General features: G+C 36.7%; 1 protein-coding gene across 1 annotated transcript in view; it reads left to right on the top strand.

Annotated features, from left to right (window-relative positions):
• Positions 1-18,725, top strand: part of GPR143 (G protein-coupled receptor 143) — a 1,080,305-nt gene that overhangs the window by 676,706 nt on the left and 384,874 nt on the right. The window contains exon 5 of the mRNA XM_044072570.1: positions 11,210-11,319. Within this exon, the coding sequence (XP_043928505.1) occupies positions 11,210-11,319 (110 nt within the window). The remainder of the gene's footprint in view (positions 1-11,209; positions 11,320-18,725) is intronic.

Raw genomic sequence — 18,725 nt, 5'->3', positions numbered from 1 at the left:
CCTAACCAATCTTTCTTTTGAAAGAGCCTAGTGAACTTACTTGCCCCTTGATCTTGATCTATTCACTGATTTCATAATTTTCTTACTACTAAAGTTCATTTGATTTTGTTGCTGGAATGCTTGCGACCTGCCATACAGCTGGGTCATCATATCCTGAAATATATTCCAAGATTCTTTATTTCCATTCCCATATCAGTCATTTTGTGTGGAAACACCACAATATATCTTATGTTCCAGTAAAAGGTTTAACAAGTCAAACAGCCTCATATTTTGTCCCTTATAGATTCATAATTGGGTAACATTCAAGAAAATGCATCATTATTTTTTTATTATTACATTGCAACTACATTTTGTTTTGTTTTACAAGTACATTTCTCTCTATTTCTTTAAGTTTATACTCCTTATCTATAAGCTGGTTTTATTTTATCATTCTTTCTCTTCTTCTTTTTATTCCCCAGGACATTCTTCACAGTTTGGTTGATTTTGATAGCCTTTCCCTTGACTCTCCAATACAACAGTATTAATCACTTCAAAACACTAGCTATCTTAGCAGTAAGTTAAACACTGTAAGCTAACAATAGCTGCCAGTGAGCTGATATCTGCATTCTGGCATATTTATGCAGTGCTGTATAATGCTGCTGAGCATACCTCTCAATTATTCCTGATTTTTGCCTCATGTTGTTGCCCTGTTCCTCATAAGATTTTTGATTTTCTGACAAATCATTGAGGATTGCAGTCAGTCAATAATGCCAAACATTGGACTATCATACTTTATTATTATTCAGAAAATACATGTTGATACAAAACCTGCTGCTCTATTAACTGTTTAAATGAATTAGATTGATATTTATAAGTAGTCCATGATTTCTGGAACTTTGTCATCTCATTATTTTTGGTTTTGTCCAAAATTCTTGAGTGAAGAAGTTGAGAGGTGTGCATATGAGTGCTGTGCCCCTGATCTGTTTCGAGAAAATGATAACATTTAGTTACCTAGTTGTCCTGAAATTATTTTCTGTTGTTCACATGAGGAAGGCACAAATGTTTAATGACATTATTATAGTTCACATTTGGCCACTGAATCAGACATATGCCTCCACTGTACACCCCAGCTGATTTTCCTTCTCCCTTGCCTTTACTGGAAGAAAAAAATCAACAGCAGGATTAAGCTCCATTCCTCCAAAAAACAAGAAAAAAAACTATCATTCAAAAGTAGTGGGTGATCCTCTGGCTACCTAGTTTTAACAAAGAAAGTGGTTTGTTTGCCAAGATCAAGTTCAGGAACACTTCCTGTATACTGCTGGGTCAGCATGTTGATTCTGAGTGCAGAATTATTTAAGAATTATTCAGTTAAATATAGTTGGACAGTAACAGACATTGGAGGATTATGTGAATGAGAGTGAATAGGGAAGGACTGACTTCCTCCTTTCTTTATTTTACATCTGCAGAATATTTCATTGGGCTAAACTGGATTCAAATTACAACTTTAAAACAAAAGACTAATCTATAAAGGAAGTTAATACTCATTTCTTTATTGTCACCTTACCTATTGTTTAAGGTTTTCAATTTAATTTGGGATTAAGCTATTTTTTCTTGACTTGGTACATGAGACATCTTATTGCCTTTTGTCCTTGGTTCTTCCCATTTCTTGTGCAGGCAGGTTCATACAGAGCAGATCACACACCCCAGCAGCATGTAGTCAGTTGGCAGGTTCATTACTTTAGGTAGAACAGCTATAAAGTCATGCAATTTGTGTTGCTGAATAAACCAAGAACCACAAAGCACTAACATCAGCATTGCTCATCTCTAAACATTAAAATTTAAGTTTACATTTGAAATAGTTGAATGTTAACAAAAATCATATGACATCATCTGCATTTCACGTAAGTAAGAGTTCAAAAGCATACCAAAACCTCTCTCAGTAAGATCACATACAATAATTAGAGTTTGAAATGGTTGTCCCTTATCTCTCTAAATCTATATATCAGCTATGAATGTGTTTATTAGACTGACAAGCACAAGAAATCTGCTATAGAGTAAACATAAACTGATTTTCCTATGCTTCCACAGAAGCATCATTTAGTCATTAAGCCACTAAAGATAGATGGGTAGATGGACAGCTAAATACACAGATGCATAGCTAAACATATAAGTACTAGTCTTGTTTGTCATTTGTTGCAATGTCAATGGCTAAGAATAGGGTCTACTACAAGCACTTATATGCTATATGCACATGATACACTTGCTCAAATTGGTAAACTCCAGTTAACTCAAACTCCCATAGCCCTACAAGAATCCTAGCTGTAACCCTAAGACCCCCTTCTCACTCCCTAACGTTAACACTCCCCTCCTATTCCCTAGCTACTCCCTAAACCTCAAACTCTCTTCCTGCTGCCTAAACATAAAACTCACTCCCTCTCTTTAACCCTAAGACCCCCTTCACACTCCTTAAACCTAACCCCCCCCCTTCCTAAACCTAAAACTCCCTTCACCACCAGTGCCCTAATCCAGACTCCACTCTCTCCTACTTCCTCCCCATGGCTGCTGCACTTTCCTTGCTTGAACTTGAATCATGTGTTCAGGTAAGCTGCAGCGGTTGCTTGCCTCCACTCATAGTCAAGTTCAACTGTGAAAAGCAGCCTACCTAAGCTACAAGACATTCAAATCGCTGGCTTTAAGGCAGTGAGTTTTGAGTGCTTACGACTCAAGCAGTTGTAGAACATTCCTCAAAGTATTGCATTTTCATCTTTGCTGTCAGAAAAGTCAGAATACTCTGGATTTTATCTCTACACCAGGCACTTGAAGTATAGGTTCTGTACCTGCATCAGGTATTTATAATTCAGACTGACACATTATTGCATCTTGACGGTGTTATGCAGTTGTGAAGTGCTCTGTTTTAAATTGTGTTTGCTACATGATCTGATGGTAATGCATGTAGATGATAGAGCTCCTTGTAACATTGTTTGCTGATTTGTACAAATGATTTTCTTAAAGCAAATCAAGTAATAAAACCGTATTTATAATGACATAGTAAGCAACAGGGCCACTGTGGAGTCATATAATTAATCCTTTGCTTTCACATTGTATCCAGCTCCTGCAGTGACCTTATGAATAGATATCACCATCTACAAAATTTACTAGGCAAGTATGTAAAGGAAGTACATTGCCAGGTCTTTCTTCTGTATCTCACACCGACTCTGTAAAAACCCATTAAATAATTTATTGTCACAAATCCATCTAGTGCATAACTTGGGGATGTGGGAGAAACCACACAAGCACAGGGAAGACATGCAATCTCCACACCAAATGCTATGAGGTGACAATGTTATTCAGTGGTCTGCTGTGCTGCCTGGATTCATACAAACCAGTCAATAAAAAGAATTAACAAACAGTTAATAAATTTAACTAACACAATTTACTATTCCATATGAAAAGATTCATGATTGAGGTGAGCAGTGTGTAGTGTTGGTGTACAGTCAAGGGCCATATGAAAATGCTCCACAGTTCACTAATGGCTTTGAATAACAGTAAAACATATGATACTTGATTGCACAACAGTGTTCCATTTTGTCTCCCTTGTTATGCCCTTCAGATAACTATCAGCTGCTCTCTAGGCTGCTCTTATAACTGCTTTTACCTTAAAGTCTCTGGTAAAATACCATGGACCTATGGATGCACCAGTGCTGGGTTGGGTAGTGGAAGCAGAAAGGAGCAGAGCATCTGGCAGTATTACATACACTGTCCTGTACATCAGCTACTGATGCCATATACATCACCACATATAATGTCAATTAGCCCCCCCCCCCCCCATGCCAAAATGCAGATGGAAATCTGCTTCAGGATTTCAGTGTGATGTCTCCACCATCACTAGGACATGTCCAATCAAGGGCACTCTCTCCCAGAGAGGGCAAGTTGGCAAAAAGCTTCTCTGTACCACCCCTTTCCCATCTTCTCCAGTGACCAAGCCTTAAGTTAAACTCGAGTCAGTTGGATCGCAGTCATGTCTCCATCCCCGAAGCTTCTAGTCAAGCTCGAGACAGCTGGATCATAGTCATGTCTCCATCCTCTGAAGCCGCTAGTCAAATTCAAGTCAGCTGGATCTCTGTCATGACTCCATTCTCTAAAGCTATGCAGCCAGGGCAGTAGTTTTGCTTATGTGTATGCAGATAAACTGGCCATGCATACAGCAGTATAAAACTATAAACCAGTTTCAAGCACTGGTGCAGAACTGGAGATATACTATATTAGGTGAAAGTAAAACTGCTATGGTTTTGTTTTTAAATCATGTTACATTTTCTAGAACTACTTTTGCTCCCATACAACTGACCATCTGCTGCCCTCCATGCCGCATCTCAATCTCAGGGTATACTTATCCCCTCCTATCTCCCCTAGACTTACTCCAGTAAGCACTGGGGCTGACAATGATATCAAGGCATTCTGGGACAGTGTCATACTGCTGCTGTAGTAGTATTTTTGACATATATATTTCTTTACCCTCCACATGCCTAGAATACCTCAAGGATGGGATGTGCAAGGGGTGTCAGCACTGGACTGCACAACACTTCTGTAAGATGCCCCATCCACCCTCAAGCAGTATCTTTCAGTTGTTTCCCCGGTCCCCTCCAAGGAAATTGTATCACAATGTGTACCCTAAGCATGTATTCCCTTTAATCCTCCTTCCTTCCCAGGAAGGGCATGACCATCATCTCCTGACAGCACCTTGGACACCTGAGCACCTAATTCAACTCAAGTCAACTAGGCTGTAGTCAAGACTTTATCCTGCTATGCCACAGCACTGGCTCAATTATGTTATATTTGAAACTTGGAATCATGGGGGGGTATGGCAGGTTTGGGAACATCTTAGGTGTAAATAAATAGTTACTCTGCATTTCAAGCTACAACACAGCTGTTGACTTCTTTACTTAAGAATCAGAGACAAAGCTACAAATATAATATGAGACAAGGTCCAGAATCCGGTGCAATTCCGAAATAATGGCCTAATTCACTTCAAAAGGTTTATTGAACAACAGGTTTTGTATCAACATGCATTTTCTGAACAATAAGAAGTCTGAAACTGTGCTGTCTGTCATTATTCACTGCACATAGTCTTCACTGGTTTTCCAGAAAAACAAAAATTTTATGAGGAACAGGGCAAAAATATGAGACAAAATCAATGATGTACTGCAAAATCAGGAACAGTTGAGAGCTAAGTGCTACTAAATGTACACTAGCTGATTCACTAATTTATTTATTTATTTGTGTATTTATGTATTCATATATTTATTAGGAAATAGTATATAGTTATGTGGTGAGCCCTATGAATGTTTCTAAAACATCAAAAAGTAGCCTTTCAGTGCCATTATTTTTGCAAGATGCTGACATTTTTCTTATTCATCCACTTAAAGTCAACATTTCATTATCCATCCATAGCTACAGATGGCCCTTTTGCAAAACCTTTAAACAGTTCTTAAATAAAGATCTTTATTTAATTAAAATACATGTATAAATGTAGGTCTGGACAACTCTACAGTGAGACAGGGCTGTCTTTCTGTGGTCCATCTGTGACAATTCATTTGTGTCTGATGAACAAGTTAGTTGGGTTCTACAAGCAGATGACCTATTGTAGCCCGAGGGATAGTTGTATAATAGTTACAGCTATTAATCAGAGAGCATTTACAATGTTTAAAATGTGTTCAACAACCTATCAATGACATTATTTAACACAGATTATTTTTCAGATTATATATATTAAACATCAAAATTAAATAAACTATAAAACAAAGCTTAATTAAAACTCCATATTAGTTTGATTAAAGTTTCTTAGTTTCATTACTGTATGTGCCTGCTCTTGGAAAGAAATTATGTACCTAGAATAAAGTCATATCATTGACATGTTCATATATTACAGCCCCTCACTACAGAATTCAGGGTGTGGCAGCCCTACCATTAAGCTCAGAGAAGTATTACATGATGTATCCTGGCAACAGTAACCTTTTTTTCTTTTAGTGGAAACAATTAATTAATGGCATTACCAAAGACATCAAATACAATTGGCAATATCAGATACATTCTATGTTGAGGTAAAGGACAAAAATATAATACTAAATAGCTTGCAAAACAGTAGAACCACATTAGAAAATTTCTGAAATCCTAAATATCTGACTATTTTTATTATAAATACTTTGTATATGGTATGTTCTAGTATTTATGTGTGTGTGTGTGTGTGTGTGTGTGTGTGTGTGTGTGTGTGTGTGTGTGTGTGTGTGTGATATGAGTTATTGCTACAGGCATTTTATTGTGTGCTGAAATGCTGGTGTTTTTCATTAGTGGTACAGTTTCTCAAATTATGTACTGGTCAAAGTTCATTAGATTGACCATTACATAATTCAAGGCTTTTTTTCCCTTTCTTCAAGTTTGTGTGGTGATACTGGAGTTAGTATATTTAATTTCTGAGAATGTGGGGGCAGAGACCTATAGCCTCCTACATAAAAATTGTTTTTTTTTTGTTTTGTTTTAATTTTGGTAAATATATATATATATATATATATATATATATATATATATATATGTGTGTATCCCTTATGTTACCACTATATGTATTGCCCATGAACTAGTCTTTAGACATGCTCACCTACCTGGCTAACTAGATAGATTAAAATATGCACACTATTAACAACTGCCATTTTAAAGGGTTGTGGCCAAGATAGTGAGCAGTTAACAGCACTGTTTTTTTTTTGCTTCATTTTAACATCTCTGATTTTTACAGAAAAACTCAAAGAAAACATTTCAAAATACAGTGGATGTATAGTTAAACAACTTATGAAAGATTTTCTGCAAAAAAAAAAAAAAAAAAAAAAAAAAAGCTTTTTCCTGTTAAGAAAACTCAAAAGAACTGTCTCGGAATGAGCCACTCTAAGCCCAGTGTACAGAACAATACAATGAAAAGAGACATACAATTTATACTCAGTAACATCAATGAACTATCCATGAAGATATATAAACTAGAAATCAAAATGGACAATATTAAAGAGGAATGTAAAAAGCAAGTGGTGATCCTGAGTGATGCTCTTAAACAATAATCATCACAAATTTCGAGTATAAAAGAGGCAATGTCTAATTTAGTTGGAAAAATGCTTGAAAATGAGAATAATACCAAATTTCTTCTGAAACAAAAAAACTTATTCTTGAAAAAAAAATAGAAGACTTTAGTGAACTGATCCAGAAGAAACAACATTAGGATTTATGGAACTCCTGAAAAATAAGAGGGAGACGGTATGATTCAATTCCTTAATACTTGGCTGACTTAAGACTTTGAACCTGCCTAAAGCTTTTTCCTTTGCTATTGAAAGGGATCATAGATCATGTTCCAACGCATCTTAAAAAAAAACACCTTCACCAAGATCAGTGATCATAAGATTTTTCTCAAGTCAAGATAAGGAGCACCATGGACTAATTATTATGTTAAAATTAATGAAAACATTATAACATTTGAGAATGACTATTCAACATTAGTTATGCCAAAAAGAAAAACATATGTGCCAGTTATTAAAAGCTTAAAGAAAAACAATATTAAAGCGCAAATTTTGTTTCCAGCACAAATAAGGATCCACCTCTCAGAAGGAAGACATTTAACAGCTTGGAAGACGCAATATACTTTATACAGAAAAATAAAATTCTAGAGAAAACAGAAGAAATGGACTGGAGTCCATCAACATCTCTGAAGAGAAATGCAATAAGGAATGGATGGTCAATAAAGGACAAAAACAGTAAAAAACTGAAAGATAAATGAAAATAATTAATTTCATGGTTATGAATATTTAGTAATTTAAAGAAGTACTTGAATAGTAAAGAACATGTGCTAAATACTATTTTTTTACAAAGTAAATCATTTTTTTCTTTCCTTACTTCAAATGGTTACTAGTTCCCTTAGATTAATTATTTTAGCTATATATGCAATTGAAGCAATTTAATTTCATTTAAAGTTTAAGTGGTTAAACCACTCATATCATTAAAAGCTAATCATTAATGAGATTAAGCTTATGTTAAGTGGCACACTTTTTCAAATTGTGACATGGTCTAGTAATGTACTACTAAACTTAATACTAGAAACATAAAAATGACACTAAAAGGGCTTGTTAGGCTACATAGTAATTTATAAAATATGTGGCTGCTTACATATACAAAAGAGAATATGGGAATGATATCAAATAATCAGTGCGTCGTTGACACCCTCACAAGTTAAAGTCTAATCTCACATAACTGTCATTTTTTAATACAAGTTTAAATGTTATGTTTCCTCTAAAGAATGATAGCATGCTTCAGCTAAAACAACTCGTACTAAAAATTGAGAATATAAATCCATATGTGATGTTAATAATTAATGTTATATAAAGTTTAAGGTGTCATTCGATTTATATCACTTGAGATGAAGCTTGTGTAGTTTGATGTGGTTTTTGGGATCAAAAGACAAGCAAATTCAAGGAAGTGATTTGAGAGTTTCATTCGAGAGACATTCTGAACAACTGCGATCTATACCCTCTCTGTATAAGGGGCAGTAGCACTTCTGAAGAAGATAAATCATTTACTATTGTAATGGCCAATGCTAAATGTGGACTGTGAGTTATTTTCCAGTCATGATTTGTTTTCTGCCTCTACTCAAGACATTGCTGCATAAACAAATGAACATAAAAGTTCTAAAGAATAAAGAATCCTTGCCAGAACTCAGAAGATCACAGATGGTTATAAAATCATGTCATCGTCTTTCCTTATAAATAATGAGTTATTCCTAGTTAAATTGAGTTCTGTACAACTACAGAATTTACTGCCTCACCAAATGAGCATTCAACTACCATTTTACATTAGTAAACTCGGCATTTTTACCTTAAAAAAGGGAGAGGGATAATGGTGTATTGTGCTATAGGTGTTAGCACAGGACTTCTATAAAAGTGAAACCTTGCTTTTCTATAAAAGAACTGTACATAAGGACTGGCTACACATTTTATGCTTTGTTTCCATATGTTTCTTAAATATATAGCACAATGCAGTGTAGTCATTCATTGGTTTCTTCTGGTGATGCAAGTGTGTTGCATTCAGAAACTGAAGCATGCCACTTGCTGGCCAGCTATAAATTGTGTTCTTAAACTGTTGTCATTCTTCAATAATGATAGGAAGTCAACATAGTTAATAGCACAGCTGTGACTGTGAGTAAGCTGTAGAGCTGGAACACATGCGGTCCCCTGCAGACTACATAGGTGCATTGGCACTGGAACTAGGCTGCCATATGGCATCAATAGCACTGGAATTAGCCTGCCATGTGGCATCACTGCCACTGGGACTAGCCCGCCACATGACATCATTGGCACTGGAATTAGCCTGCCACATGGCATCATTGGCACTGGAAATAGCCTTCCATGTGGCATCACTGGCACTGGCACTAGCCTGCCACATGGCATCATTAACGCTGGACCTAGCCTGCCACATGACATCATTGGCACTGGAATTATCCTGCCACATATCATTGGCACTGGAACTAGCCTGCCACATGGCATCAATGGCACTGGAACTAGCCTGCCATTTGGCATCACTGGTACTGGAACTAGCCTGCCACATGGCATCACTGAGAAAGAGCTAACTGAATGGATGTGATTTCACAGGCAATGAGATAATGACTAGGGATTACAAGCGATCCAAATGTGGGCTAAGTTAAGTATCTCAGCATACTAAATGCTTAAATCTCTTTCTTCCTGTATAGTGATAACATAATATATTGCCAGTAGCAGCTAATGACCTTACGCTGTGAAACGTCATGTACTCCATACTCACCCCTCTCCATTTCCTCTTCCTTTCTACCATTCCTTCCTGTACAACATGTCTTCCTCCTTTCACATCTTCCTCCTTTCTGTCTCTTCCCTGTGTTGTCTCCTTCAGCTTAGCAATTTCCATTCTTCCTTAAAACCAAACGACTTTGCATTTTCTTTGAAAAATGAAACAAATTTGTGTATGCTGCCTGTCAAGTATAATGTTTGGTCTATTATGTGGTTAATGTTTCCTATTACAGTTGTATCTTTATAGCTTTGTTAACCTTACCACATAACAGTTTTCATTTTCCCTTTATTTTTTGAGATCTGTATTTCAGAATGCATTGTATTTTGTTGTTATATCCACATATGTTTGTGCCTGACAAAATATTAGAAAGTTTTATTCCCAGGCTTCCACTGAAAATGAGCCTGACCTAACTGGGCAATGCAGTAACCTAAATAAATATATATACTAAATTTAGGAGGAGAGGGTTTGAAGGAAGTGATGGAACTCTTTGCCACAAGAGCTCCTGAGGAGAGGGGACAGCTAAAGTAAAACAAATGTCATAAATACAACTACTCCATGGCATCTTGCTCATTAAGTGTAAAAACAAATACAGTTCATAAAACATCTGTAACATTTTAATCAGAATATTAATGAATTCTAACTGCATATTCTGCTACTGTTGCAATCACTTCCATTTAGTTGACTTCATATTCAAGATTCTGCTAATCCATGTTTGAATTTACCTGTGATAAAAGTACTACACGTACTTAATATGGGTTATTTAAGATTTCAGAAATGACTTCTCTAAATTTTTGTACTTCACCACCACAGCTCTCAAACTCTGAGAAAGAATGTTGCATTTCATCCAAATAAAAGCTTAGAAGTGCAGTGGTTAATAATGCTTTTCATGTCTCTTGGTTCTATGGTTCATTTCCCAGCTGAGGTACCATTTGAGTAGAAACTGCATGTTCTCCCTGTTTTAGCTTCCTCCAACATTACAAAGTCATGCAGGTAGTTAAACTGGCAACCATTCAAAATGCCTCTGTTTGTGTGGTGGTTATGAGCATCTGCGTGGGTCCTGAAATTGACTGGTGTCACAGTCAAACATGATTGTCTGACATAAATTGGTTGGTTGTCATCCATTGCTAGGATAAAGCAAAATACATTAATGCATAACAACTAAGTCCTGCAAAATAAAACACACACACACACACACACACACACACACACACACACACACACACACAAACACACAAACACGCAATATGCAATGGCATCAGTGGAATTTAACATGTAATTACGTGACTAGGCTTATCAATCAGATGTTGCAGTCATTACTTGTGTCTTAAAAAACACCATCCTACCTGAACTCCTGTAATAAACTTTCATTTTATTTTATTCTTACCAGCTGTGAGGATGGACTGGAGCATGCAATTCCCCACTACACCACAACCTACGCACCACTGCTGCTGGTACTGTTTGTAAACCCCATCTTGTATGGAAGGACCATAACAGCTGGTAAGCCATCCAGCACTCTTTCATTTTATTCAGTTTATAAATGTGGATGTGAATGCTTGCTAAAAGTAAATAAGTATCTGAACTAGAAATTAAGCTGCACAAGTAATAAAAGACACATGACTTCTGATTATGATTTATAATTCAGTGACCATCAGTCTCTGGGTGCATGGTTCTCCTCTATATTACAGAGAATTTTATTTACTCTTACCTGGTTAAAGGAAAGCTACGGAGCAACCCCCCCCCCTTATTTATCTGATAATTAAAACTCCAGTTCTCCCCAGATTTATAGTGCATTTGTGTGTTTACTAGTAATACCAGACTCCAGTTTATTTAGTATTTGGGCTTCTAATTGGCATCTTAAGCCTCACATTGCTGAGTCCAGAAACATAAAAAAATGAAAAACAGGAAAAGAGTAAGTACTGAATATATCTGTTTTAGATTAGATTAGTACTAGGCTAACCGACCCTGTGGACCATTTTAAGCATAGCCAAGTACCCTGTGTGAGAATCAAACCCTGCACCTTGTGTCTGTAAGGTAAACACCTTAACCATTATACCAACCTCCCAACCCCATTCTTTTGCAGGGAATAAGCCCCTGCACCCCCAATGTGGGAGGCAAGTTCCCCCATATTCCCCAAACTTACATTTACCAACTCTGAAATTACCACACCTCTGAGAAAACAGAACATGTATATGTAAGTCCAAATGTTCAGCGATTTGGTCTCTACATCTTAAGACTCAGCAACTTGCATCCTGAGATTTTAAATGGTTATTGTTTATTTACCAAAAATAGAATATGGAAGGAAAACATGGGGCAATAAGTTCAAATATCTTGCCCTCTTCTTTTTTTCTTTACACACACACACACACACACACACACACACACACATATATATACATATATATATATATATATATATATATATATATATATATATATATATATATATATGTATATATATAGATATATATACATATATGGATATACTAGACAATCTCAACGTACTGAAATGTCGAAATTCAGTACGTCAAGACCGAATAGTGGAAAGTGCAGTTAAGCGAAACTACACTATGCCGAATCCGGAAATGTCGAATCCGCCACTATCGTGGAATCGTGTTTGTGAAGTGTAGTGCAGTTTGTGGATTTATCTGGGGTTTCAGGTAAGTGTTGTGTGTTTGGGGATAATAGGTAGGGATTTTATTGTGTGTGAGTGTGTGCGGTGGTGTTTGTTGTGTGTTTGTGTGTTTAGTGTGACCTCGGAGTTAGAATATATAAGTAGGGGGGGGGGGGTGTAGGTGAAGTGTGTTTGTGTGTGTTGTTATGTTTTAGTTAGGTAGGAGCATGTGTGTGTGTGATTATGTCCTGGTTTGTGTGTGTGTGTGAATGGTCGTGATTGTAGTGTTCGTGATTGTGGGTTTACGTGTATGTGGTTTTTCGACTATTCAGTCTCGAACTACTGAAATTTGACATTTCAGTATTTCGAGATTGTATAGTGAATATATATATATATATATATATATATATATATATATATATATACTTACTGGGGAAATTCTGAACATGATGGTATGGAAGTAGGGGAGTGTGGGGATACTAACCTGCATCATCAAAACTCTTGCGTTTGTATTGCTTTATTAGGTGTTTTTTAGTTGGTTGCAGAACATTAAAAGGTCTGAAAGCTTATGGTGCTCAGTAGGGAGAGAGTTCCACAGTAGGAAGACAACTTGTAAAAAGCTTTTTCCAAGGTGGCACATGTATAAGAGGAGATGTTTCAAAGGAGAGCAGTAGCTACATTTTAGCAGTTTGAAGGTGAGAGCATTTAACCAAAATTGAGTTTTTGCTTGTGTGAGAACCTGGATAGTCTTCCTGAATAAGGTGCAACAATGCTCATTCCTGGGTCTGAAGAATTAAAGCACAGAAGTTTCTTTCAGCTGATTGTAATATAGCAATGTTCTGTTGTGAAAAGAGTGAAATAAAGGGTAATGTATATTTTAATCTTGGAATGACTACATTGTTCACTATAACATTCCTTGTGTCTTTAGTTAACAGGTGAGAAATTTTATAGACAATCCTAGTTGTGACATTACCTTGTTGATCTGAGAGTGTGCATAAGTATGAAAGGAATGATACTAGTTTAGAATTACACCAAGATACTTCTGTTGTGTGGTGTAGGATACTATGTTTTGGAATGTTTTTCTTAAAACATCTTCAGGAAAGGGGGATCCTCTATTCTGAGGATGTATGAAACATTTTACGAAGAAGCAAATTTGTGTGTGTCTATGTGTGTGTGTGTGTGTGTGTGTGTGTGTGTGTGTGTGTGTGTGTGTGTGTGTGTGTGTGCGCATGCGCACTTTACTACTTCCTTATTATTCATCCTCTCAATCTAAAAAGCTTCAGGAAGCCTTGCATGATACCCAAGTGGCCAGATAATGCTGAGAAATTACTGTGATGTTTCAAACTAGTTAGTTACAGACAATATTGGTAAACTAAATTGTGGAATTTGTTTGCAAATAAAATCAAGGCCGGCCATGGTGGTGCAGTGGTTAGCATTGCTGCGTCACAGCAAGAGGTTCTCCGGTTCGATCCTCGGCTGGGGTGCCTTCTGTGCGGAGTCTGCATGTCCTCCCTGTAGTTGTATGGGTTTCCTCCCACATCCCAAAGACATGCTGCAGGTGGATTGGACACTCTAAATTGGCCCTAGGTGTGAGTGTGTGCATGTGTGAGCCTTCTGTGGAAGGTTGGGCACTGGGCTGGCAACTCGACACCGTAAAACTCCACTGCCAATCATGAGCGGACAAGGTGATCCGCTGTGGCGACCTCTAACCGGTAAAAGCCAGAAGAAGAAGAAGTTTGCAAATAAAATCAATTACTGCCTTCTCTCACTTTGATGATTTTTTTAATTATATTACCATAGCTGAACTCACGTCCTCCTATGGAAAAGTGTCTCTAGCACTCAGAAGCATAGCTAGTTTGGGACGAAGGGGGGCAGGCTGCCTCCCTGGGCATGCACAATTTCAGCACTGACATTAATTTTCGATTGCTTTAGTGCTTTGCATGTTGTGTAAGTTGTAGCAAGTTGCTTGTTTTTTTTTTTTTTCGTTTTTTTTTGAGGACCTGGTGCTCCTCCTTAGGAGAGAAGTGGGGCACACTTTTATTTTTTTTGCTCTTTAACTTAAAGTTAAGGGACATCAGATCAGAGAGCGCCACTGGCTGCTAGATGACCCTGATGCAGCTCTGCTAGTACTGACTACCACATATCTGTGTTCGAAAAACTTCCTCACATTTCTAATAAACTGGTCATACTTTATTTCAAACTTCATGTTCTCTTGTCTTCATATCATTTTTGGAAAACACAATAGTCTTAATTTTGCTGAAGTTTTAGATATTTAGGTTTTTATTATGTTCTCCCTTTTCTAAGCAGTATACAGAGGTTCCTTTAACATGCCTTCAAATGACTTAAGGTATGGAATCTTATTCTGGGTTAGTTTCACTATCTGTCTGACTCTGTAGAGAAGTGTCTGCAAACCAATACGCTGTGTTCTTGATGGAGTACCCCAACTGTCTCCACTAAGCATTTATTTATTTATTTATTTATTTATGTATTCTTGTAGTGATGCTTCTCATTAAGAATTTCACCTTTTCATTAATTTATTCATATGACAGAGTAGATTAAGTAAACCTCATATTCAACTTGTTTTTGGCTAGTTTATTGACTTCAAGTTTCATCCAGAAGGTCATTGTAAGGTGACAGTTTCTCCTTACCCCATGGTGAGTTTACCGAGAGGTAATTATTTTAAGACTATGAGTGCAGGGGGATATAGTCCTCTATATGCCAGTTTTGTATATGCCCACAAAAAAATGAAACTCGACAAATATATTTTCTTTGTATAGCAGCAACAGTCATCCTGCATACTGCATTGTCAAACATCCTACAGTCGGGTGGTAGCTATGTAAGTGTGTGTGTTTATTAAAATGGCTCTCTACAGATGTGATCTGACTCAGAACCAGCACAGAAACAATGCAAATAAAGGAATAAATAAATAAATAAACTTCATAACTTACAGATATTTCACTACATGTAGAACATAAATTACTGTTATATTTGTAACAACATTTCTGTCATCCAGTTTAAAGAAATGTATTATTAGTTGTTGTATAACTTACACTTGTAAAGGAGATCTCTTTCTTTTTTTTTTCCCATAATAAATTTTTATTGAAATATATTTTCCAAAAACATTACAAAAAATACAATAAACATCACACACATAATACACTATAACTACTACAAACCATTTATACAATATCTACATGAAATGCTTCCTATATTTAATATATTCCTAAAATCAGTATCATGCTAATATAATATTGAAGACCTTTTCCCATATTTTCGGGTTATTAATATTTTTGTTAGTTTGTAAAGGAGATCTCTTTCTATTTGCCAGAAGCATCTTGACTTCCCTATTAACTGAATTAGAATTTAGTTCTCTAGTTAGTTGAGTAAGGGGAATGTTCACAGTCTGCATGCCATGATCTGAACTGCATTGTTCCCCAAGTTTTGTCTTGACAGGACTGTTTCAGAAATCATTTAACCTGACTACACATAGCTGATAAGCATTCAGCACAACATCTTGTAATAAGGGTTGGACAATTCTTTTTGTAGAGAAACCTGTGGTGCTAAATGTCCAAGCACCAGATTCCATCTACTAACTTTGGTCAACCAGTCTAGTGTTAATAGTGAAATGAACTTTGTAGAATTAACTTGCAGAAACTGTTCTGTGAAGGCTTGTAGAGTAGAAAGAGTCCCCTCACAGATAAACCTAATCCTAGAAGAATGATAGTATAACTGTGGGAGAATCATGTACCTCCAAAATTAAAAACACTCTCTATGTCTACCATAACGTCAGATGGCAGATGTAATTTTAACATAATCAAGAGCATTTCTGTGAAGCTTGAGCAGGAAGAGGAGAGAAATGAGTTTGCAAAAATTCCAAGCTATCAGAAGCCATTAAAACTCTCAGTGGCAAACCAGTTAGCAAAAGTGTACCATCTAACTGTTCATCACCTCACATGACTTCCTTATTCGTCAAAGATTTGCAAATGTTTTCTTATTCTCATTTACCCAGAGTTTGCTGTCACAGTAGAATACATAACTTATGCATATTTTTTCTCAGCTCACAAACAATATTTGCTATAGATGTGTCTTTTTGTGATGGTATCATCAACATTATTTATGGGCATACCAGCTTAGCAAATACCAGTTTAATTTAGGTTAAGATGGCACTGCCTAATGTCTGGAATTTAAATTAAAAAAAATGCTGAATTTGAGGAGTTCCTGAACCTTGAGCACATCTCCATCTATACTGAAGCTTGATTACAATGTACTGATAGCATTCCCTCTATACCTGGGTACATCACTTATCATTAATTAAGACCCACCAATAACTTTATTTATCCATGGCACTTTCTTCTCATGTTAGATTCCACCAAACATCAATTTTAGGATTTGTGAGGTCGCAGTCACCCTTAAAATCAGCTAATATGAGGTTGTGGTCACACTTAAAATCAACTACCACATCCTTGCAGATTATAAGTCATCTTTAGCATTGATTGTCAATCATAATTTATACCTGGACTAATTGGAAAAATATCTTTCAAACCCAATATGCTGCTTCTAGGTGATTTCAGCTTATTGTCCATCAAAAGGAGCACTTATACATCCAATATGCATGCATACCTCCCAACTGTACAGATTTTTGCAAAATGTCCAGAGTTTTGCCTCAAATTTTTGGTATGTTCCTCATAAAATTCTGTTTTTCTGACAAATTTGCCTCAAATTTTTGGTATGTTCCTCATAAAATTATGGTTTTCTGACAAATCACTGACAAATCATTGAAGATTGCTTGAAGACAGAAAATAATGATAGACATTTGAGTTTCAGATGTCATACCCTTCAGAAAGCACACGCTAGTGTAAAACTTGTTTTTCCATCAAGTATTTAAGTTTATAAGAACACTATTTACAAATGTCCCTGTTTTGGGGCCTTTGTCCCCCCATTATTTATGGCTTTGTCTAGCTCTAAGAGATTGAGGGGTATGGTTATACCATCCATACTTCTTACCGGGACCTAACTAAGCCTTCATTGCAGATTCTCATGCAGGTATTATCACCAAGTTTGTACAACTTAATATTAATGCTGGATATCCAACAGGCTCAACAGCAGAAATTAAAGTGTAAGGGTTAGAGGTTCCTTTTCCCTGGTGCAGTTCTCAATGGTCTGTCCTACATCTCCTACTCCTCAGCATCTACTTTTATGATGTGAAGGCAGGTTTTAATGCCTTATGACTCACTAAATTTCCAGTGACCCAGACATTGGTTCCATCATATCTCTCTATAAAGACATACTCATTCTTCAGCAAGAGCTCAGTCAGAATAAAGCCCTGTGCTTGTTCCACAGGCTTAAACATAATGCCAACAAATTTAGTGTACCTGTATTCAGCAAGCAGTAATTCCTTACTTTATTAGTAAGGGCATCCCATTTAAATCTATGTCAGTCATAATGGACTGGTTACTTTAATCTATACTTAAATATATTTTGACCTTCATATATCAACCAGGGCTGCTAACTTATTCCAAATGATCTGAACTGCCTCATTTTCTAAACACCTAGATATTGCTTTACCAGTGACAAAGGTCATGACCTCCCCCACTGAGGCAAGCTATCTTAGTATCTCCAAAAACCCTGCTAGCCAGCCCTGTTGGACTTCCTGGTGTTGCCTGACAAAGAGCTCTTTAACAGCTGTTACATCACTCTTCTCCAGTGAGCCACATCTATGGCAGGATAATGGTGTGGAATTCCAATGCTTCTGATACCAACTCATGAAATCTGGATATATGCAAGCAGGAAAATCTGTCTGTAAACAGTACAATTGCATTTTCCTTGAAAGTCCCTAGCAGGAAAAAGTCAAGAAGATCTGAAGGATCTGAAGACTATGAAGTGCTAACAACCTAACAAAGGTCTAGACCAGGGCAACCTGGATGCCTTTTTCACCAACACCCAGGCCATTGTTTGATTGTCTAAATAAAACACCACCTATTTGTTCATGAAATTCTCCTGCTACATTATGATGGTTGCCCAGATTGGCATTAAGTTCTAAAATATAATGTCTCTTCAAGTCTCCTTTGGCCATGATTCTATCCATGCCATGGCAAACCATTTGCCATCCAAATACAAGCCCATTCCCTGGACTCTGGCCATATCAGTAAATAGGTGGAAAACGAGCCTCAGAAGTCATGAAGTCCTCCTCCCATAGGAAAACACTACTGAGCTGAATAACAAAGATGTATCATAACCACAGATTAACTTTCACTGTCTTAGTCACTCTCAGCTATGGTCCCCTTTAACAAAT

The sequence above is a fragment of the Protopterus annectens genome, chromosome 5.part0, assembly GCF_019279795.1.
Source record: "Protopterus annectens isolate FY-2018-M chromosome 5.part0, PAN1.0, whole genome shotgun sequence".
NCBI classification, from domain to species: Eukaryota; Metazoa; Chordata; order Ceratodontiformes; family Protopteridae; genus Protopterus; species Protopterus annectens.
Note: the sequence above shows the minus strand (reverse complement) of the source record. Positions and strands in the feature narration are given on the sequence as shown.